We start from the raw sequence: 22,586 nt of genomic DNA on the forward strand, positions 1-22,586 counted from the left end.
CTTCAAAAACAGGATGGTTTTCAAGCAAAAAACAGAATATTTTGCAATAAAATTGGATCATTTAAAAGAAATTGCAATTAAATGCAAACGTCTCAGATTTTGAAGTGTTCCAATTTTGCTGCAAATATTTGAGCAGCTCTAGTAAATATGCAAGCGCTTTTTAACCTCAAATCCTTATTAGGATTTTAATTCACAACTGTGTAGTTAACATTCATTACACATATAGAAAAAAGATTTTTATTTTAACCTGAAGATAGAAAATGGGTTGAGAACTTTTTCAGTCGGTAGAAAGATGGTGGGAGCGGTAGGGGAAAAGGGACAAGTGACTGGCCTGAAAAGACGTAAATAGCTTTTTAATTTTACTTTGAAATATTTTTGGTAAACTTTTGTTAATATTTTCTTATTGAAAAAGGATTTTTGAGGGAAACTGTGGAAAAAAAGCATCATAACTCTTGATAGGAACCAATAAATTATTTAAGGAATCATCAGCATCATTGTTTCATGCCATTCTGTTCAGCAAGCCCTCTAATAATAGGAGGGGTTTCTGTTTAAACTTCCATTATTTTTTCCCAATTAACGACCCCTCACATTTCATTCATGATGATGGAAACCATTCTGAAATGCTCTAAAAAAATGAAAACTGGACACATCTCACTGCTGCTTTGTAATGCCGTGGCTTTCTAAGGACTGAAGGGGAAGGGACGTTCGGTTTCCAGAGTGACTCCCCCTGCTGTCTCCTTTTTGTCTTTGTTTCAATTTGTTTCCATGAATAGTCAGAAGGTCAGCTTGAAAGACCGTGTCTTCTCCAGTCCCCGAGGTTCTGGAACTAAAGGGAAAAGCTCTCCACAGGCTCAGAGCCTCCGGAGATCCCCCAGCGCTGATCAGAGCATTGAAGATAGCCCGAGCAAGGTGCCCAAAAGCTGGAGCTTTGGAGACCGGAGCCGAGCCCGGCAGGCATTCCGGATCAAGGGAGCTGCGTCTCGACAGAACTCTGAAGGTGAGAGCTTCTGAGGGCAGCCATTTTGCCTTGTCACCATGGACTGCCATCCTGTTGGTTTCCTCCCAAGCTAAGTGGGGTCAGGCCAGGTCAGCGCTTGGATGGAAGAGCTGCATGGTGCTATCACAACAGGAATTTTGCTTGCAGGAGTGAATCCTGCAGATAGTCAGTAAGGACATCTCCATTGCTTGGTACAGTATAAGGCAATCAGCTTCACATAGGAAATATTGGGGGTTTGATCCTTAAATTATTTACCTTCTGATTTACATATTTAGGCTTCTCAGACTAATTTGATCAAGAATTGTCTTTGGATATTCTGTGCATATCTCTTTGTCTCCAACCATCTATGTGCCACCACAAAGGGGATCAGATATCGATTACCCAGTAGCAGGGGAAGTTGGAGAATCTATACCCAGTGATTCTTACTCATTCTATGCCTTAAAGATTTTAATAATAGGCAGTTCATTTAAACAGGATCCTTCCTGGCCCAGCTGGTTTGGAGGAGGTGAAGGGGATTTGAACCGTCTAACTTATTGAACTGTTTCATTCTCTCCCTTATTAGCACATCAGGTGTGGTTTTATTTACATGAGGATGCTGGGGTGGGAGCAGAAAGATGAGAGCTTCATTCAGTTATATGATGCCCTTAAAGACAGATAGGGACTAAAACTAGTGGTATCAGATGTCATCTTAGCCTAGCTCAGAGGGAGAGAAAGCTTTTGTTAAGATGCAAAGGTAACATGCCATTTATGTCTTCCATGTGCTCTCTTCTGGGAGTCTGACGCTCCCATTCCTCCTGCTGCAATGACTCTCTAATTAGCTGTGAATTCTCTTTTTCTTTCTTTTTTTTAAACCCAGAAGCAAGTCTCCCTGGAGAAGACATTCCGGATGATAACAAAAGCTGCAACTGCGAGTTTGTGACGGAAGATTTAACGCCAGGACTTAAAGTCAGCATCAGGGCAGTGTGGTAAGAAAGGAAAAGGAGGAGGGGGATGAAGGAAGATGGAGAGACCTCCTTACATGGTGAAACGTTAAAGGAAAATAAATAATAAGGGTATTTGTAAACTAAGCAGCATTGAATAACGCACATATCCCATCGCTGCTGGCTGGATCCCCCCCAGGTGCTCTGTTTTTCTTTGTATAAAGCTAAGCGGGGAAAAACAGTTTTTGCTTGGAGGAGGAGTAAAGGGAGAAATGGGAAAACGCTCTAAAAGTAAAGGAGTACTTGTGGCACCTTAGAGACTAACCAATTTATTTGAGCATAAGCTTTCGTGAGCTACAGCTCACTTCATCGGATGCATACATCCAAACCATATCACTCACTTCGTGGTTAAATGCTGACATTTACAAAACCAGATGGAGAGAAGACACACAAGGTTGACGGACCCGAAGGATACTGGGGCTAGGATGTCCTTTTTTTTGCTGCCAGAAGTATTGACACAAAATCCCTACCTAAATCCCCACTTCTTCCCCACTCACATTGGTGGGTCCAGCTGGCCTGCCCTTCTCTACAAGCCACACACTTTGGATTTGGATCCAAGACTGAACGCCCCAAAAATCTGGCAGTGTCTAGCACTGGTATTCCTGCTCTGTTCAGAGCTGGAGGATTCAGATGCAGCTCTGGATCCAGAGCCAAACTTAGTGTTTGGGGCATGGGTGCTAGAACCGGTGTTCATCTCCACTCCTCTCCTGTGTTGTTCAGTCAAGATGCCTGTCCAGTGACCTAAGCCCTAGCAAATAGAATTGCCACCTAGAGGATCCAGGTCTTATTCTTAGACCCAGCCTCCTCCTGTTGGAAGGCCTGTGGGAGTAGCTTTAGACAAGCGCCTTGGGGGCATCTCAAGAGTGGCAAGGCTAAAGAAGTGAAAACATTGGAATTCACCCACCATATTGCAAATGGGCCACTGTAACAAATCCATAGGTGCACAGATATAGACATACGTCATCATCTACAACACACACATGCCGATCTGGGGAGGGGATGCAGGCCCCTGGGCGTCAAAACCATGGACTCCTCTGACTCGCCCTAAATGATCATCTCTATTAGCTGTAGTATTAACAATATTAAGATGTATAGCCTCTAGTCTTCTGGCACCTAGAGATCAGTGGGGTGTGCATGCACACTCAGACAAGATCACCCAGTATAATACATGCCCTCCAGCTCAGGAAGTTTTTTCTGAGCCACGGGGAACCACTGGAGCTCATGTCCTGGCACCCTTTGTCACTGTATCATGTCACTGTATCATGTCATTATGGGAGGCTTCCATCAGAGGCTGAGGAAAGCAATCCTGGTCAGCAGGGGATAGCCATTCCCTTCCTTTCCCAGAGGCCCCTGCCACTCCCACCCCACCCAGGCCCAGGTTGCTCCATTATTTTCAGCCATTTATTGATAGAAACCTAGTAGCTGTCTGTCCCACTCCTCTCCATTGTCTTAAAGGAGGAGCCATTTTCCCTAAGAATTTTCTGGGAGGGTCTGAAAAATCAGTCTTTCCTCAGAAAATGGCTAAACGGAAGCAGAGAAAGAGAAGCACAGGGCTCGTTGTTAGGAGAGGAATGTCCTGTGGCTAAGGGGTGGCCTGTTATTTTTATTCGGCTCCTAGCTGAGATCCAGACAGTATTCAGATAATGGGAACCCCCACCTAACATGCACCATCCAAATACCAAGGGCTTTGCCCTTCTATACTGCTTGGATTATGGGTGGTCCCATTGCTTTGTTGGGGAGTTGTGCTTCAATCCTCGGGGAGGCAGGGATTTATAGATGCCGTTTCCGCCCCCTCAGTAAATGCGTTGCTGCCCAGCATGCGGATCAAAGCAGGAAAAAATACTCACCCACCAGAGAATATTTTCCAATGATTAACTTTTTTTTTGGCTGGATCTATGCTTCCTGCTGGCATCAGTGTGAAATGCACAAGGAGGATGTTAAAGGGCCTAAGAAAATGCTGCCCTTTCCCCATCCTAGATGCCTTAACGCACAGGTAGCAATTACAGCTTTGAGGCATTGGGGATTGCCGTTTGCACACCTCTGGGCCGGGGGATGGGGGGTTGTTGACTGCCACTACCCTCCCCAGGGCTTCTGCCAAGGGGAGCAGCTTTGAATTGCTGTGGGACTCCACAGAAGGCCACCTAGGAGAGGCACTGAATCAGCACCTTCAAACCCTACCCCCTGGTCAGCTGGGTTGGTCCAGTCTACCCCCAAGATCTCCAGTGGGGCAAGCTGGGGGTTGTGGATGCTGTGCATTACTGAGGCTCCTCCCCTACCTGGAAGACTTTCCACCAAGCTGGCTAGTGAGACCAGCAGCCCCGAAAGCTTATGGAGCCCTACATTTTGAGCCTTGGTTCTCTCTGCTTTATCTAAAGTAGCCTCAGATGGTGTTAGCTTTTCAAATGTCTTGTTCCACTCTGGTTCCCAGGTCGCTCTCTGCAGCATGGGCATGCCTATCACTCTACAGTACATGGCTCCAGCATGAGGAATCGCATTTTTTCCTTTCTCTCTCCCCTAGCATCATGAAATTTCTTGTTTCCAAACGGAAGTTCAAGGAGAGCCTTCGGCCTTACGATGTGATGGATGTCATCGAGCAGTATTCAGCCGGTCACTTGGATATGCTCTCCCGGATTAAAAATCTCCAGTCCAGGCAAGAGACTCCACTGTTGGTTGTGATTGCACCCCAGGGGTGGGTGGTAGGAGTGAGAGGGTCAAGATAAAGTCCCTTTTTTTTTAAACACCCACATCTTATTTTTCTTTCTAAGAAAAAGCCTAATGGAAAACAATGGATCTCTGAATAACTCCTGGTTGTGAGTTGGCCACAAGGGGTGAATTTTTGGCACAGAGTGGCTGGAGGGCAGATTCGTTTTACAGTGCCCATTATTTCCATTGGGAATAATGGCAAGTAAGTGTCCAGTCTAGGGGAGGGAGCTGGGCATTCTGGGTAAGGGTGCTAGACAGGCTCCGGAAACAGCCTCAGGCTCTGTTATGAAACAGAAGCAAAGCCGGTTCCATCTCTTTGTGCCCATAAAGCCGTGTTACCTCCCATGCCATGGCACCACCAGAGAATCCTTACTGAAGGATCCTTCTCTTCCCTCCACCCCATCCCACTCCACACACACAGGTTGGTTGTTCACATTTCACCCTCCCACAGAGAGTATGTTAAGAGCCTCCCTCCCTGGTGCACAGCATGTGATCAAAGAGCAGAGCAGGGTGTATGTAAATCTTTCAGAAACATTTTGGGACATATGTCTCAGTGCTTTGCTGTTGGATACTTACGATTTGATATCGCCATTCGGGGGCTGGGTGGCATATCAGGTGTCCTTACCAGCAGCGAAATAAAATAAAGGAGCTACTTTGAAAGTACCATTTTTGGCCCTCTTGTTAAGAATAAAGGAGCTATTAGAAAAATGGCCCCAGTATGAGAGACTTTTGTAAATATTTGACATCTTTTGCCCTAGGAAGTGGGAGGAGTCTGACCTCTGTTTGGATTGGGTGGGAATGGGGGAAGAATATCTTAAAAATATGGGAGTTTCACCTATCAGCCCGGCTGGGTAGCCTCAGTGGAACAGGAACTAAACTACATCGGCTGTATAACTGTCCGTGGGTAGTGAGTTGGTTTTATAGGCGAGGGAGTGCATAAAGAGGATTTAACACAGGACAGGATCGAGCTCCTTGTGTTTAAACAGTATGGAACAGGAAGCATTAGGAAGAGTATAAAAGGAGGGAGAGAGAGAGAGAGAGATACTTTAAACTCCACCCCTCCTTTCCAATGCCCAAATTATTTTACATCAGAAAAAGTTTGAATTCAAACCTATGAGCCGTGGATGAGAGAAAAGCCATTGATGGTAAGAACAGTACCCTCTCTCCTGACAAATAACCCTCAATCGTGTCAATTAAGAAAATCTGCCCTTTGCGGCCTACAACATGTAGATACATGTAACTCAAGGCATGTCTTTGCACCTTAAATTACTTTCAGTCAAAGTGAATGTCACTTATATGCCTAACTCACTGCTTGTGCCTGTGTGTCAGGCAGAGGCAACCAAGTAATGTCATATAAATATTTGCCTCTGCAAACTTGTAGATGCAAAATGGGTGCTCAAGTGGACACGACTCTCCAGCCTAAAAGGGTCTTTCTCCAAGCCCCATTGAAGCCAATGGAAATTTTTCCATTGACTTCACAAGGAGTTAGATTGGGTCCTTTGCACGGATAAGGCATATGACAGGAAACAGTGAACATTGTCTTTGGCTCTTTAATTTCAAAATCTAAATGATGGAGCCACGATTGGAGATAAATCAATGTCTGTTACCTCATATTCCCCATAAAAGTACTTGTGTTTCCAGAATACTGTGTGTTACCTATATTCCCAGTTAATTCTGGATTTGTCATGTCATTGTGAGAGTCGTTCAAAGAGCAGGACTGAGCTTTCTATCACAAACCCACTGTGTCAAGCAAAGCACTTAAGCCCAGGTTTAGCTGTAAGATTATGAAATCACTTGAGTAAAATCTCTCCTTTAGAGATTTCCAGCTGAGCTGTGCACAGTAAAGTAGTCTGTCTAGGTTAGGGAAGATCTAGATGGGTACCCGTACTTTTTGGGGTCTTCAGCTGAACCTTGTCCCCGGTAAGGTTCTCCAGTCCTGCCTGCATTTTTCTTGTTCTGAGATTATGTGTTCCAAAGAGAAAGTTATTTGGCTAGTTGATTTTTGGGTGGAACCGGGAGTGGCTGTTCTGAAAGAGAAGGCCAAATGCTCCTCTCGGATCCATCCGTGCAGTGGAATGCAGTGGGATGCAGTAATCATTGGGGTAGGTTGTGACGTAGACTATACTTCCTTCTATCCTGGGAAGGAAGGAAGGAGTAAAACTATCTCCTAGAGCCCCAGGTAGGCTACCTAGACCTTCATCTCATGCACGCAGGACATTGTTCTCTCACTTACTCCCCCGTCCCCAGAACAGGTTGGTGGAGAATGAGCAGGGTATGGTGGGGAAGAGGACAAGACTTGGGTGCACCCCACAACATGCTGATCAGCACAGTGGAGCTGGTACAGAGGGGAGGGAAGTGGGGCAATGCAATTTGCTGCTGGTGTAGAGCAATGATAGAGTAATACCCCCTGCAGCAATGAAGGACCAAGGCAATACGTTCTTTCTCTGAGAGAGAGAGAGAGAGTTTGTGATGATCAGCATTTGTGATAATCTTTAATGTTAGCTCTCTGTGGCCAGTGTTTTGTTGGGTTAAAGCTTTATTCAGGCAAACTTGTGGGGGTGTTTACATGCACTTTTCTCTTTAATCATTCATAACTCTCTGTCACTGCTCTTGTGACATGTCTGTAATTGGTTCTTTTTGGTATTCTGTCCCTGGCTCACATCCCTTTCCAACATCTTTGCAACCATGGATGCATTTCATTCACTGAGTGTACAATTCCACAGTGTACCTCATTTACACCTTGCTGAGGATGTTTTATCTATCATTGTAATAGAAATGAGAATATATATTGTCTTATATCTGACATTTCCAATGGGACATTGCCACATATATGCAAATATATTCCAGTGTGTACAGTATGTTGCCTATTATATGCAGAGTGACTCCCATTTTAAGCAGCAGTGACGTTCTTTTGATGCCCAGTTCCGTGAATCTTATGTTTGGCCAGATAAGATTTGGCATTAACCATGAACGATCAGGCAATATAATGCTGCATTCTGTTTCGAGCGGAATATATTTTCCAATTTTCTCTCTCTCTCTCTGTCTTTTAATTTTAATTTTTTTAGTTGTTCTTTATGTTTCTGCAACTTTCCGATCAAGTTCTTTCTACGTGTTGCTTCATTATGCATTTTGCTGGTGTCTTTTTTCTTATTTACTTTGCCAGGATAGATATGATTGTGGGTCCCCCGCCCCCTTCAACTCCCCGGCATAAGAAGTATTCAACCAAAGGACCCATGCTCTCTTCCAAAGAGTCACCCCAATACTCTCCTAGGTTAGGATTCACCAAAATGCCGCTTTCTCTGGATTTTTCATTTGCTTAATGTCAAACCCCTTTCATGCCAGGTATATGACGGCATGCATCACTTAATAAGGCAGCTCGCTAACACATATACCTCAAAATCGCTTGGATTTACTTTTGGCGATGGCTTTTCACACTAAGGCAAGTCTAAGGCAAAAAAATTATACAAGCATTGATTTCTCCTGTGAGCATATTTCAGTCATCCTCAACTAGTTGTTTGGGATGGCAAAATCATCATTTGTTATGATATTGCAGCCAATATAAAAGACTACAAAAATATCTTCAAGAGCAACAAGATTTGTTATTTTCATCTAGAAGAAGAGGTAAGATTAACTAAAGAATGGAACTACACTTCTCACTCTGTGTGTGTAGACAAGCAGGTGCAAATATATGCTTGCATCTACCCACCTATATTCATTGAAATGAACATATTCCTTGTTTTTTTTCCAGTGGGCAACATTCGAATCAAATGTGTTTCATATTTATAGGGAAGGAAATGAATAAATGCACAGAACCATTTTCACCGATGGTCCAACTCTATTGACCAGAGTAAATGTATAGCATCACTAAAAATGTCACATACGCTGGGCCGAGTGTTCAAAAGAATCCTTAATTTTGTGTGCAGAAATAAATTCTCTGTCAAATCCTTGCCTCATTTAAATCAATGGGAATTTTACCATTGACATTGCTGTGGATTCACTCTGGGTAAAATATTCAGAAGCACCAAGTTATTCTGAAAATTTTACTCCTGCATGTCTTATCAGTGAAATAAACAACAGTGTGTTCTCAGTTATATGCACATCAGCTGGAGGGAGGTCTCGCCTATGTGTCTGTGAGCTTTCACTGCCCAACTGTGTTTCAGGTGCAAACACGAGTAGTTAACCCAACGAGATCGTTCAAAGTAACTACTCAGTTTTACACTCACAGATGAACAGTGGGTTCAAAAATGGGGACAAGCATTTTGACCAAAATATTCCCCATTTATCTAGAGCATCACGCCTGAATGAATATGTATATATTTGGTAGAAAGTCATATTAGGTGCACAGGTAGAAATTGATTTCAAACATAACTATGTTATTCCTTCAAAATATTTTTCCAAATATGCTTGCCCTCACTTAGAACTAAGTACATGGATTCATGACAGATCTGTAGTTTTCTATATAAGCTGTTTTGAGTTATCTGTGCCTGAGAAACATGTGTGAATTTTTTTCAAACCTATTTATTCACACCCTGTTAACTCGAAGATGGAAAAAAACCCAGTTGGATTGCACCTTGTAGAAACCTCCCACTTTGAACTTAGGTCTAGCTTGAGAAATTTCAACCCAAAAGGTAACAGTTGTTTCTGAAAGTTCAGGACCTGAAAACAGGTTTTAAACATGAAATTGTTTCCTCAGCCATAACAATAGTTTGAAATGCACTTTAAAAAATGGGCAGATTGTTGTAGCTACATATTATGTACAATGTACAAAACATCTTGGCTAGAGTGGAGATTTATACACTAAAATTACTACCTTGCGGATTGAAAAAATGACCAGCAATGGGAGAGGATGCCCAAAATGCCAAACTGAGGGTATTTATATTATCCTTTCCAGGTCACTCATTCAACCCAAGGCATAATATTATCTCCCATATGTTAAAAATTCTATTTTGTATTAGCCTAATACTGCTCCTTCAGAAGCATATAACTCCCACAATCGAAAACAGCATGTTTGTATGCATAACACTATTATAACCCCTTGGGAAATATTTTTTTTTTATAACTTGCTTCCATTTTTAGCTTTCAGGGAACTTTGACCCTCCCTCAGTTGACTGCAGAGCTAAAATTAAGTCACTGTTTGGGGTGACTTTTTTCCCTGCTATATAAACAATTCCTGACCCTTAGCACCAGAAAATAATCCCATTCTTACCTGCAGTATTATTGGGCTTTAACCTCTGGGGCTCCTAGGGGTATTTTGTATTTATTGCCCCATTTTCATTTAATTTTCCCCATTGTTTTTGTTTACTAGGGTGCAGGCAGCAGAGGAGCCCCAAAATGGACCCTAGGACCAAGAGTTCAATCCTGAAGGGTACTGAGCACTCTGCCCCCAATCCAGCATAACTCTTAAGCACATGCTTAACTTTGACATGAATAGCCCCATTTATGTGGCTGGAGACTGCTCAGATGCTTAAAGTTAAGCGCCGGCTTGAGTGCTTTGATGGATCGGGGCCAGAGCTTTCAGCACCCTGCAGGATTCAAGCCCCAAATCCAGACATTCTTATTCAGGCAAACCTACAGCAACATTATAGCTGAGTAAGAGCTCCCAGATTTGGCCCTAAATGGGTGATAAGATAATCATCCCAGCTCTGAGGTGGTTTTGCCCTAAATGTGCTACTACAGCAGAGCGACCCTGCATTGAGCTTCTTCTGTTTTACATCACATGTCCTCATTTCAGCCAATCGATGGCCAGACAATTAAAAAAAAACATGAAATAAAATAAAAACCACCTGTTGGTGAGCTAGAAGAACACTGGTGCCAAACAACTGGAAGTCACATGAACCCTCTCAACCAATTGGATTGTATTTGGCAGCCCAAGGGTGTGTAAGGTCACATGCTGCCTTCAGATACATGTACATAGCTTACAGTGAAGACCACGGACTGCTAATGTGTAGCTGATGGCAGAATGTAGCCTAGAGTGTATAGCACATATTGTATGCTCATGAATTTCGAATGCTCAGCTGATTCAAGATACAATCACTTTAAAATCCAGGTAGCCCCAGCTATGTTTTTGAGCAGCATAGACATGAGTAGTTGGTATTATCAGATTAAATATGTCTCGTACAAATACTATTAACCAATCAGAAGAGAAGTAGCCAGTCATGTGACATGGATGAAGGGGGTTTGGTGTCTGTGCCTGGATTACGTAAAAAAAAAAAAAAAAAAAAAACTGAATAAATATTTCCAGACTTTTCATTTTTTCCTCATTTGAGCCGTTTGACCTTTGATGTCTGCTTCTGGCCGGAGGGTGGCATTCAACACACCTCTTTGCATGAACTGTAAGCATGAAGCATGAGAAAAACTGCACCATGGCTGATGCAAGAATTTTACATTTTTCTGTATCATTCAAAAGAAGGAAAGATATTATTTAAAATTTAATAATAAATAATACAATAATAATCAATAAAGCTTTTTCAAACTAAAGGTGCAGCAGAACCAGGCAAACGTCGTAGGTGATATAGTAGGTCACATACCATCAGCTATCTTTTGATCCTCTTTCATCACAAATCTAAAGCAAGGGACAGATTTTTCAAAGGCTGATGCCTAAGACGAATCCCCAGGAATTTGTGAGTGCACCCACTTGGGACCAGATAGTGTCTTTATGGCACAAGCTGTTTTCCTGGGGCTATTGTAAAGGCACACTGCTCCAGGGGGACTCCCAGCAGACAATGTGCAACTTAGGGAAGGCCTGAGGCCTCCTCAATTCTCCCCCAGCATCAGTGACAGTGCTTACCCTGCACCACCCTTTAGGAAAGTGTAACATGTTCTTGACCTGCTTTGCTCCTCTTTTTGCCCTGTGTGGAGTGGCTAGTGCCCCAGGGATGCTGGCAAGGGAGCCTTTTCTTCACTCACATGAACACAGGGATGCAGTTGTGCCTGATTCCTGCATAGGGATGTAAGAGGGGGAAAGGGGCCCCCTTAAGTTCACGCACACACCCACACACACACACACACACACAAGGCCTTTTGCTTGCAAACCCAGCATTTGCCCAGACAGCTGGATTGCTAGGTACATCTTTACCTGACTTAGGTGCTGAAATGCTCATTTGCTGGAAGTGGGGCACACAAAAGCTTGGCACACAAGGCTTTGGGACACAACTCTGGCACCTGCCTTTGAAGCGCTGGCTTTAAGAATTGATGCCTTTGATTTCATTTTATGGCCACATGCTTAAAAGAAGACCAAGTGTGCTGGTTTATCATTGAAACTTTATGGACACTATGGGGTTGAACTGGAAAAAAAAAACAGTACAAAATGATGAAAAAGGGGCTTAGTGGTCCTGCAAGTGAAGGGATTTTCAACAATGCCTTAAGCACTGGGGACTAACTCCCACTGAAAGTCAGTGGGAATTGGCTGCCTAATTTCCTTATATGCCCCTTTAGAAATCCTATCCTAACACTAACTTTCATTGCTAGAAATCTGAGTGAGAAAGCATTACACAGAAATTACTATGGTTAGTCTCAGTTACATTCCAGTGAAAACACCATGCAATGAGAGAGTTAACAATCTGTGCCCTACAAGAGCCTAAGACTAGACAAGTAAAGGGTGCTGTAGGCCAAGGATGTACATGTAGGCAAAGGTGTATTTGGGAAATTTGCACAGCAGCCAGCCTGCAAAATACCTGTTGATAACCAACGCTGAAAGTCCCTAACGGCCATTAGTAACCAAATTCACCAAATGCAGCCAAACAATGTTTCTAAAATGGAAACGAAACACAAGGGCTATAAAATAATTCTCTCTTTTCCCTTTCGTCAGCAATGTTCAGCTGTAAGGGCCACTTTAAAAAAAAAAAAAAAAAAGTTGAGGCTCACTTGTATGCACAAACAATCACATACAAAAATACCACTGGGGAGGACAAATAGTTGTGCCCACCAGCTGGGAAGTGGTGCATTCATTTGCTTGTGTGTTAAGCCAGTTTTTGTAAGCTGGTGTAGGCAAATGCTGGTTTTGGAGAAAGTTGCAGGAAGGCACCCATTGCTCAGGCTTTCCGCTCCCTCCCTCCTTTGAATAGTTGCATCACTAAGTCACTTGCCTCCAAGTCAATAGGAGTCTTACATTGTCATCTGTGAATTCTGGAGCAAGGTTATAAAAGCAAAAGAGTATTTCTAGGGTCGGCGCATGCTCTGAGGCACCCCAGTGGGGCTGCCTTAATTTCCTCCATGCTACAAATTGTTCTCTCTTGTTTCCTTAGTTGGCAATTATTACTGAAGGACATTTTGGTTTTGGTTTCAAATAGAATACTAAAGCTCTTCCAGTACAATGACTACAGCAGGATGTTACACTAGGACAAGAAAGCAACCTCTTTCCTTGGCCTCTTCAAATAATCAGGATTGATTAGACTTTTGGCTTCGTTAAACACATGCCCCGACCATTGTTTTACTGGGTCTACATGTTTATATATGCAGGAAAGGAGATCAGAGTATGACTTCACTACACCATGGCCTCTGATTCCAAATCAAGATAGCCCCAGTTTTCCTGTTAAACGTCTCTTTGCTTACAAGGTTACAACATTTTTGTAGGATTTTACCATGTAGATAATTACATGCTTCTGCTGACCACTTGGTAGTCTTCATGAATGTAAATAATGTGCACTTTGCATACGACGCAGAAATAAGGCATGTATGTTATTTACCCTTGTAATTATAGCACATGGTACTCACCATGTAAGTAAATGGTCAGACATTACTTTGTAGGTGAAGTAGTAGTACCGAAAATTTCTGCCCAAATAAAGTATTACCTAAGTCAGTTCACCTGGATTAAATAATTTTTGCTTATTATATATTTGCTACCTTAGCTATGATGTGCTCATCTGCCCTATCTCCCTGAGCCAGATCCTCAGCGTGTGTAAACTGCTGTCGCTCTAATATAGTCCAGGGAGCTGTGCTACGGCATATCAACGGATGATCTCACCCTCTGTTTAAAAAAAAGAAAGTATAAGAAACTAGGCCCCCCTCCACACACAAAAGCAAAGCCAGCTAGATGGCGCTGTTGTTGGAAATGGCCTTGTGTCTCATCCCTTTCCTTGTGTTTTGTTTGTTAATCTTCCTTTGTCTGTCTGTGTTCAGCCCATTCTTTGTCTCATACTGGTGCATGGATCCATTACCCACACTGCAGAATTGCATAAGAAGCATTTTTTATTTCCGCTCAAGACAACTAACTTGGTTTCAACCAGATTAATTAATCTGGTTTTTGTCACCTACACTTCTGGCACATTATGCATGAGTAAAGTTTGTGAGGATTATGCTTAGGGAGATAGCTATAAATCGGGTTAAGATTAAGAATATGTCCCAGCTCAGAGATGTCTTATTGGTTTTTATTAGATCAGAAGATGCCCGTGTTTAATTACCTATAGAGCAAATTTAGGTTTGATGCATTAAACATAATTAGCTTGTGACTTCCTATATCAGAGGTGGCCAACCTGAGCCTGAGAAGGAGCCAGAATTTACCAATGTACATTGCCAAAGAGCCACAGTAATACGTCAGCAGCCCCCCATCAACTCCCCCCGCCCCTCCCTCCCAGCGCCTCCTGCCCACCAGCAGCCCTGCCAATCAGCACTTCCCCCTCCCTCCCCGCATCTCCCGATCAGCTGTTTTGTGGTGTGCAGCAGCCTCTGGGTGGGGGGGGAGAGGAGCGAGGGCACAGCAGGCTCAGGGGTGGGGGTGGGAAGGGGTGGAGTGGGGGCAGGGCCCATGGCAGAGCCAGGGGTTGAGCAGTGAGCACCCCCCCGGCCCATGGGAAAGTTGGCGCCTGTAGCTTCAGCCCCGGAGTCGGTGCTTATACAAGGAGCCGCATGTTAACATCTGAGAGCCACATGTGGCTCCGGAGCCCCAGGTTGGCCACCCCTGTTCTGTGTGGACTCCTCTGACTTCCATGTGGAGCCTTAAATTCTTAGGGGAAAAGGGATTACAAATAAGGGATGTAACCATTCCAGTGCTGAACTAAAGACTCTTATCTCGATGGACATGAGTATGTAGGAGAGAGGCAGAAGATTCGGCTGTAAAGATGTGGAAAAACATGAATTTCATCTAGACCAAGTAGGCACACAACTTTATCCACAGCAAAATTATCACCGGTAACAAATACAATGCTAATGAATGTGGTAGAAACCTTGCTTAGAGTGAAATTCCTCCCAGTGGGCAAATTTACTGAGCATAACGTGCCAGATTATATCTATAGAAACAGTATTGATAGATTTCAAACTCTGCTAATACTACTGTGAAAATATAGCGACTTATTTACATCGAAGATAACACTCAGCTGCCTCTCCCTGTTTGTGTAAGTAATTTTGAGGGGTAGTTGGGAGAGAGGTTGTTGCTTTGTCCACAAAGAACCAGCAGCTAGCAGAGTCCTGTTTCCTTGATGTATCTGACTAACTCAACGGCCTTTTCTGGGTTGGGGGGTTGTTTCTGTTCCTGGTAGAGTTGACCAGATTGTTGGACGAGGGACATCAATGACAGACAAGGATCGAACCAAAGGGCCAGCAGAGGGGGAGCTTCCAGAAGACCCAAGCATGATGGGCAGGCTTGGAAAAGTTGAAAAGCAGGTATGGGGGCAGATGTTTCTTATAAGGAAAAAGTTCATGTTGTGTGTTGAGATTTTAAAAGTAGTTAAGATTAAGAATAGAGGAAAGATTTGGATAAAATTTTCAAATGTGCCTAAATAACTTGGCAGCTTAAACCCTATTTATAAAAGTGACTTAGGTACTTAAAGCCCAGCGACTCAAAGGTATGGGAGTTAGGCACCAAAATACCTTTGAGGATCTAAGCCTTAAGTGCCTAAGACACACTGAAAGTCATAGGTCCTTAGGAGCCTAAGTCTCAGAGTCCCTTTTGAAAACAGAACGTTGGTTCCAAAGTGACCTAGGTGCCTTTGAAATGTTCCCTTTCTAACCTAAACAACTTCAAGTAAAGCCGTTGGTGTGATTTTTATTGCCACAGGATCCATGCCTCGTTCAAGGTGAAATTCACTCCAGAGCACAAGGCCCACTCAAAGTCCCCATACACACACTGTAAGGGCCTGACCCAATGAAGTGCTGAGCACCTCTGGCCTGGTGCTGAGTGTTTTCCAGTCCTATTGAAATCTGTCACATTTCACAAGCATTTATGCTTGCTTAAAGAAAACACAAAGGCCATTGCAGAAACAAATGAATGCACTAAATGGCGGTTTTGGGTACAATAACTTAAAAATATTTTTAAAAATCCATCTTCCATAAAAGGAGAGAGGTCCTTGCCAAAGTTCAGACTGGATTTGGATCCCAGCTCTCTCTCAAAAGTTCAAGGAAGTCCAGTTTGTGCCAGTGTAGGAAGGGGTTATCTATGAAATTCAGATCCCCATTTGAGCATGGACTGGAGTAGAGCTCTTTGGATACAGGGTATTGGTCCATAGATATCACCCAGCACGGGGAACTGTGTGGCATTTTGCAGGTTCTGTCCATGGAGAAGAAGCTGGACTTTCTGGTGAACATTTACATGCAGAGGATGGGTATCCCATCAACGGAAGCAGAAGCCTATTTTGGGTCCAAAGAACCAGACCCGGCTCCACCCTACCACAGTCCAGAAGACAGCCGGGAGCACATGGACAAAAATGGCTGCATCATCAAGATCGTCAGGTCTACCAGTTCAATGGGACAAAAGAATTTCTCTGCACCACCAGCCCCAACAATGCCAACCAACACATGTCCCCCTTCAACGTCCTGGCAGCACCAGCCATACCAGCGGCATAGCCATGGATCCTCCCCAGTTGGAGATCCTGGCTCTTTGGTAAGAATCCCGCCCCCACCTTCACATGAGCGCTCCTTGTCCGCTTACAGTAGCGGGAAGAGGGCCAGTGCTGAGTGCCTGAGGAACGAAGACATTACAGCTAAACACCATGACAGCGCCTTGAGAGACAGTGACACGTCCATTTCCATTCCGTCAGTCGATCACGAGGAACTGGAACGCTCCTTTAGTGGATTTAGCATTTCCCAGTCCAAAGACAATTTGGACATCCTTAACAACGGTTGCTATGCAGCAGTGGCTCCCTGTGCCAAAATCAGACCCTACATTGCAGAAGGAGAGTCAGACACTGATTCTGACCTCTGCACACCTTGTGGCCCACCTCCCAGGTCAGCCACAGGTGAAGGACCTTTCAGTGACATGGGCTGGTCAGCCCCTAGACAGTGAAGCATCTTGACATCTATTGAGCCAAGTCAGAGCACTGGCCAGCCACCCATTCATGCCATCCCCATGTAGAACTTCTTGAGGAGATCTACAGCTAAGGTTTTATGAATCCAGAACATACTTAGCTTGTGGATATTTTCTTACAGCTTACTCTGGGGACAGACGCTGAGCCAGCATTCAGTAGAAAGAGGCCACTGTGGTGAATAATTCGGAGCCTTGAAGTGTCTCGATTTCTTTCATACTATCTTTCTAAGATAATTAGGTGAAACGATATCACAGTACAGGGTAGGCAACCACATTTATTGGTAATCCTTTAGGGTAAAGGGAACAAATATCACCTGCAAGGGTTTTTTTTTTGGGGGGGAAGGGGGTTAACTGGTGATTGAACATATCTTTTACATGGTAATTACCATACCATGATACTGGGTGATTACACAGTCAAATACTTTAGAAGTGCAACGCGATTACATGATTATTTCTGTCTTGTAAAACATTCCAGGTTACACGATGATTACTTTTGAATTTACGGAACGTGATCCTCCATTAACCATTCGGGAACGTAGTGTGATTACCGTATAATTCATGGAAGCCCAGTTGGCTCTTGACAAATTGGGATGTTTACTTTCACGTTACAGTATTGCCCTAAGAAAGACGTATGCTGTCAGGATGAGTCGAGGTAGAATGTTAGCAGGCATCATTTGGAACCAGAATGATTTTCAAATTAAATTTGCTACGTGGCTTAGGTGGAGGAGGAAGTTCAAAGACACAAAATCTGTCTTTGAAGGCAAAGAGGAACACCACAAAGGACATGGGACAAGGCATTTTACATTTAAACCATGTATTATATTTAATAGCGTACCCGCCAAAATTTACAGAACGGGAAGCCATAATTCCACCTGCGGGGTTGTAGTAACTTGAAGTTGCTGTCGTAATTTTTGATATTGCTAGCAGCACTGTGGTGAACTTACAGCCACAAGAGACACAGCTACGGGGAGAGGGACGTTCCTCAAGATACTGTGACCCCTCTGATGTTGCAAGGCAAGGAACGAGAGCACCAGCAGCGCCTGAGCCCTGTAACTCAAAATATTGCCCATTTCGTACACCGTTCGCATTATGCCTGGATGCTTTTGCGGCAAAGTTCCTTCCTCCTTTCCTCCACTACCCGATCCTGGATCACAAAGCTGTCCTTCGGACTTCTCCATTGTTTTGTTTAGATCCTTCATGCTGAGTCACGAGGTGCTTCCTTGTTTCCTCCTGATTTCTTTTATACACCTGTGACCTGTATTTATCCACAAGGGCTGGCAGTGGAAGTCTTTCTATTTTTTCTCTTTTGCTCCCTCTTGAAAAGCCAGGTAAAGATCATGTCACTGTTATTGGCGCATGAAGCTGGGGGAAAACTGATGATGCAGGAGGTTTCTTTCAGGACCAAAACAAAGTCACAAAGTGATCCTTTACTGTCCCAGAGCGGCAGGGGTCACTCAAGGGGATGGGTCATAGGAATCTGGATCAACAGTCAGGGCTGCTACACAGGAGCCATCGCCATGCCCACTGAATCCACCCATTTAACTGGAGCCCTACACACCTTGTGTGTTTTCTGAAAGGGATAAACTGCAGTTGTGTCAGGACTGTGTCAGCTATTTGTGTCCGTCTCTCCTCCCCCGCCCCCTCGCCAATGTCAGTGGCCAGTTTTCATGATATTTCAAATATACGACATGCCCCCATGTCCCTTAGGCCTTGCTGCACCTAATACAGGTGTGATCCCTCCATTTTGAAAGGTTGACCTGCTGGTGGTGAGAGGAGAAACCTGGTGTATTCGTTCCTTCTGGTCATTAGGAGAAGCAGCCTGGGAAGCTAAGGAGGAAAAAGACAAATTTAGGCATAACACACTGCAATTCAGTGGTATCGGGGGGTGCACACAATCTGGCAGCCATAAAACACCACCTAGAGGGACACGTACAGCTCTGGTCCCGGAACTCAATGTGATTCCATGAGATTCTCTAGAACATGAAGTCTTCAAAACGAGATTTGAGGACTTCAGTAACTCAGTGAGAGGTTACCTATTGCAGGAGTGGGTGGGGGAGGTTTTATGGCCTGCAGGGAGAAGGAGGTCAGACAAGATGATCACGATGGTCTTTTCTGGCCTTAAAGTCTATGAGTCTGTGAGATTCACCCACCAGGGCAGGAAATCCGCTGCTGAACAGGTGGGTCTTTTTGGTTTCTGGAGGGAAAATAAAACAATTCTTTTATACATCTAGTCAGGGCCAACATGCAGCACTTGCCTGGGAGTGGTGGGGGGAAATGATATATAATCTTCAAATCCAGTTAGCCTCAATATATGAGTGAAAGGGAGATAACCTACTCTTTTTAGGGGGGTCCTGTGCATCTGTGTCTCCAAGGATAGAGAGGAGAGACCTTTGCACGTCCAGAGCTTCCTCCCCATTCCTGCCATATTCTGCAATTCTTTCTTCCCCACTCAAGCTGCCTGGAGCCTTCTTTTGGCTCTAGAATTCCTAATCTGGAGTAGCTCCTGTGATGTATCTAACTAAAAGTAATTAGTGTATGATACACCTAACCTCAATAAGAGTGTTTGCTTTGAATTTGGAACTATCATACATTAAAGTCCATATTTATAAAGGGCAGCTTATTCCCACACTCTCTCTAAACTCACCTGGCCTGACTTTCATAAGATGTGGCCCACAGGCTACATTTACATGGAAAATTGCTGCACATGAATGTGTAAGTCTGACTTTTGCCCATGCAGCTGTATTTAAGCATGTACAAAAAAAGGGTATATAGGTGGGCACAAAAATGCTGGCAAACTCCAATGGGGCCCACAAAGATGCATCTTCTAATGGGCCACTAAAAATGCACCCATGATATTTGCAGGTAATTCCATTTACTTATGCAAAAATCTGCATTTGCATAGCTGACTGCTCAGCTGTAAACAATTACCCAATTCGAGGAACACGTGTGCTTTTGCACATGCAAGTAAACCTAGGGTACGTCTACACAGCAAAGAAAAACTCACGGCTGGGTTTCAGTGGGTTTCCTCTAGATTTGCACTGGTGTAACTCAGAACAGAATTTGGACCTAATGGATGGTTTTGTTGCTCATCCACCTACATAGTTTTTCTCATTGCAAATTCCAGTCTAATCCTCCCCATGACTCCTCACGCGATCTTTCTGTCTCCATTCCTTCCCCCACTCCCATTGCATATGCAGTTGCTGGAGAGCCAGTAATGCAACGTTTTCTGAGTTTCTCAGTTTGATGGTTGAGAAACATTAATTTTCTGGAGAGAAGGTTTGATTTTTGGCTCATAAATTTCCTCCAGTAAGGATGGTTAATGAGAAATGCAAAGGAAACTTTCTCCCCTCTGCCTCACTGCTGCTTAGCCTGTCTGTAGCATCTGTTGCACCTCTGTGTTTCTAGCTATATAATCTGTACACTCAAACACATAAACTAGTTTTAGGAGCTGCTAAGTTGTGACACAAGCCCAAGAAAAGCTAGGAAATTCAAAGTGAATGACACTGTTCCAGACAAGCTGTGAGCCAAATTTTCAGTGGGCCTTCTTACCTGCACCTTTGGTATTTGTAACTGTGTCTGTTTGGACATACAGAAGCTGTGTTTGTGTCCACATGTGTGCAGAAGAAGAAGTGTCCTTAAAACAAAACCCAGGATCTAAACCCCAGGAAACTTTGAAAGGTTTCAAAATCTGGTCCCAGATCTTGCTTTGAATGTTGCAAATGGCCCCCCATCTTTGTAATGTGCCAGCTCAAAAACTGGGTATGAAACCGTACTGAATTTGGGGATGTTCAAAGTCCAAGTTAGAATGCAAATTTCGCAGTTTGTGCACATCTCACAAAGAACTGAGGTTGCAGACAAAACAAGCTCGGTCCAGAGAAGGCCTTTGGAGACTATGGCCCTGAGTCATAAGAGCAGAGCACCAGCCCCAGCTTGAATTTCCCAACGTTTGGGAAAGAACTTTAATGTTATTTAAATGTAGATTTTGTATGTGAATTTCCTTGCTGACTCATTTTCTTAACATTAATTTCTAAGCAAACAAAAAATATAAAAGAAATTAATGAAAAACATATTGTTTGACCCAGAGAGCCATTGCATGTCCTTAGGCAAACCACGTAATGAATCAGGTATGTAAAAAAATATTTTTAAAGCAGCTTCAGGGATTCAGGTATCTTCAGTAGAGTCATTTCTATTTGCAGGGTAATCAGGCATAATTGGAACAAATGGGGAAATCTAAAGTCAGGGCTGAAACATCAGTTTTACACCCTGCTGGAATGACTCGGTAGCAGCTTTGGTCTTGTCTACAGCAAGAATTTGCCCTGATTTTAGCCATGCTTCAAACAATGGGAAGCCGTGCCAGTGCAAGTCATGGCTCTTCATGTCTACACTTCAGGTTCAGTGGCTGGGATCAGGGTAAATTCCCAATGCAGTCAAGACCGGTGAGCCATAGTCTGCCCTGAGATGTATACCAAGAAAAGGCAGTGACAAATAAACACACGCTTCGAAGATAGAATTTGGCCCTACGATTTTGAATGACTTGGCTTTCAGTTTGATCAGAAACCTAATGTCATTTAAACAAAGCTTTTAACTTCAGCATGTTGTTTTGTTTAGTTAGAATTTTGTTGGGAAAAGATCAACAAAATTTCTTAAGAGTCATAATACTTAAATTATTTAAATATGCTAATTGAAATGTAAGAAGTATAATATTTATCCAAGAGAGAAGAAAGTTGCTCCACATCTTTCTTACATCCCTGAATGAAGATTTTTGAATTATTTGTGGTGTTTACACTCCCTGATCCCTGTATTTTCAGCTGTCCAACCAACATTAGTGATCTTCCTGAACCAAGCAGAGATGGTGCTGTTCAGAATGTCAGCTGTTCCCAACACCCCACAAAGAAGTTGAGTGCCCTACCCTGCAGAGATACTACCCAATCTCTGCTGTCCCAGATAAGACCATCATAAAGGACTGGAAGGGATCTCCAGGGTAATGAAGTCCAGTCCCCATCACTGCAGACAACCACATAATATAATCGCTTTCATAAACATATCAAGCTCCAGCTTAGAACCAGTTAGGCTTCTTGCCCCCACTACTTCCTGGTGATCACAGACAAGATCTAGGAGTCAAAGCAGGTCGTCAATTGGAGCTCCAGAGATCTATTCTATGAAAGTGCAAGTGGTGAGGTGGGGATCCCTATCTCAGAGAGTTTGTCCCTCTCTGTGATGCCAGGTTTCAGAGTTGTAGCCGTGTTAGTCTGTATCAGCAAAAACAACACGGAGTCCTTGTGGCACCTGAGAGACTAACAAATTTATTTGGGCATAAACTTTCATGGGCTAGAACTCACTTCATCAGATGCATGGAGTGGAAAATACAGGAGCAGGTATAAATACATGAAAAGTTGTGATTTGCCTTATCAAGTGTGAGGTCAGTCTAAGGAGATAATTCAATTGACAGCAGGATACCAAGGGAGGAAAAATAACTTTTGAAGTGGTAATGAGAGTGGTCCATTTCTGACCGTTTCCTCCCTTGGAATCCTGCTGTCATTGGTTTTGTCCCTCTCTAGATACCATTATACCCAATCCTACCAGCAGTGACTTTCGTTCTGGGTTCGTCAAGGTATTTCCGGGGCGGGGGGGAGGAATAGTTTTTCTTTGGAATTTGCCAAACATCAGGCAC

The 22,586-nt window shown here is 43.6% G+C and overlaps 1 protein-coding gene across 7 annotated transcripts in view; it reads left to right on the top strand.

The window, feature by feature from the left end:
- Positions 1 to 22,254, top strand: part of KCNQ2 (potassium voltage-gated channel subfamily Q member 2) — a 114,628-nt gene extending 92,374 nt beyond the window's left edge. For 5 of the 7 annotated variants that reach the window (XM_043527180.1, XM_043527179.1, XM_037877100.2 and 2 more), the window contains 5 exons: positions 774 to 997; positions 1,854 to 1,962; positions 4,496 to 4,627; positions 15,153 to 15,276; positions 16,157 to 22,254. In XM_043527180.1, coding sequence (XP_043383115.1) covers positions 774 to 997; positions 1,854 to 1,962; positions 4,496 to 4,627; positions 15,153 to 15,276; positions 16,157 to 16,894 — 1,327 coding nt within the window. In that variant the 3' untranslated portion in view covers positions 16,895 to 22,254. Of the gene's footprint in view, positions 1 to 773; positions 998 to 1,853; positions 1,963 to 4,495; positions 4,628 to 7,843; positions 7,952 to 15,152; positions 15,277 to 16,156 lie in introns of all 7 variants that reach the window. The other 2 variants (XM_043527182.1, XM_043527183.1) reach the window with 1 other exon arrangement.
- Positions 22,255 to 22,586: the final 332 nt, after the last annotated feature.

This window comes from Chelonia mydas, chromosome 13, assembly GCF_015237465.2.
Source record: "Chelonia mydas isolate rCheMyd1 chromosome 13, rCheMyd1.pri.v2, whole genome shotgun sequence".
Classification (NCBI taxonomy): domain Eukaryota; kingdom Metazoa; phylum Chordata; order Testudines; family Cheloniidae; genus Chelonia; species Chelonia mydas.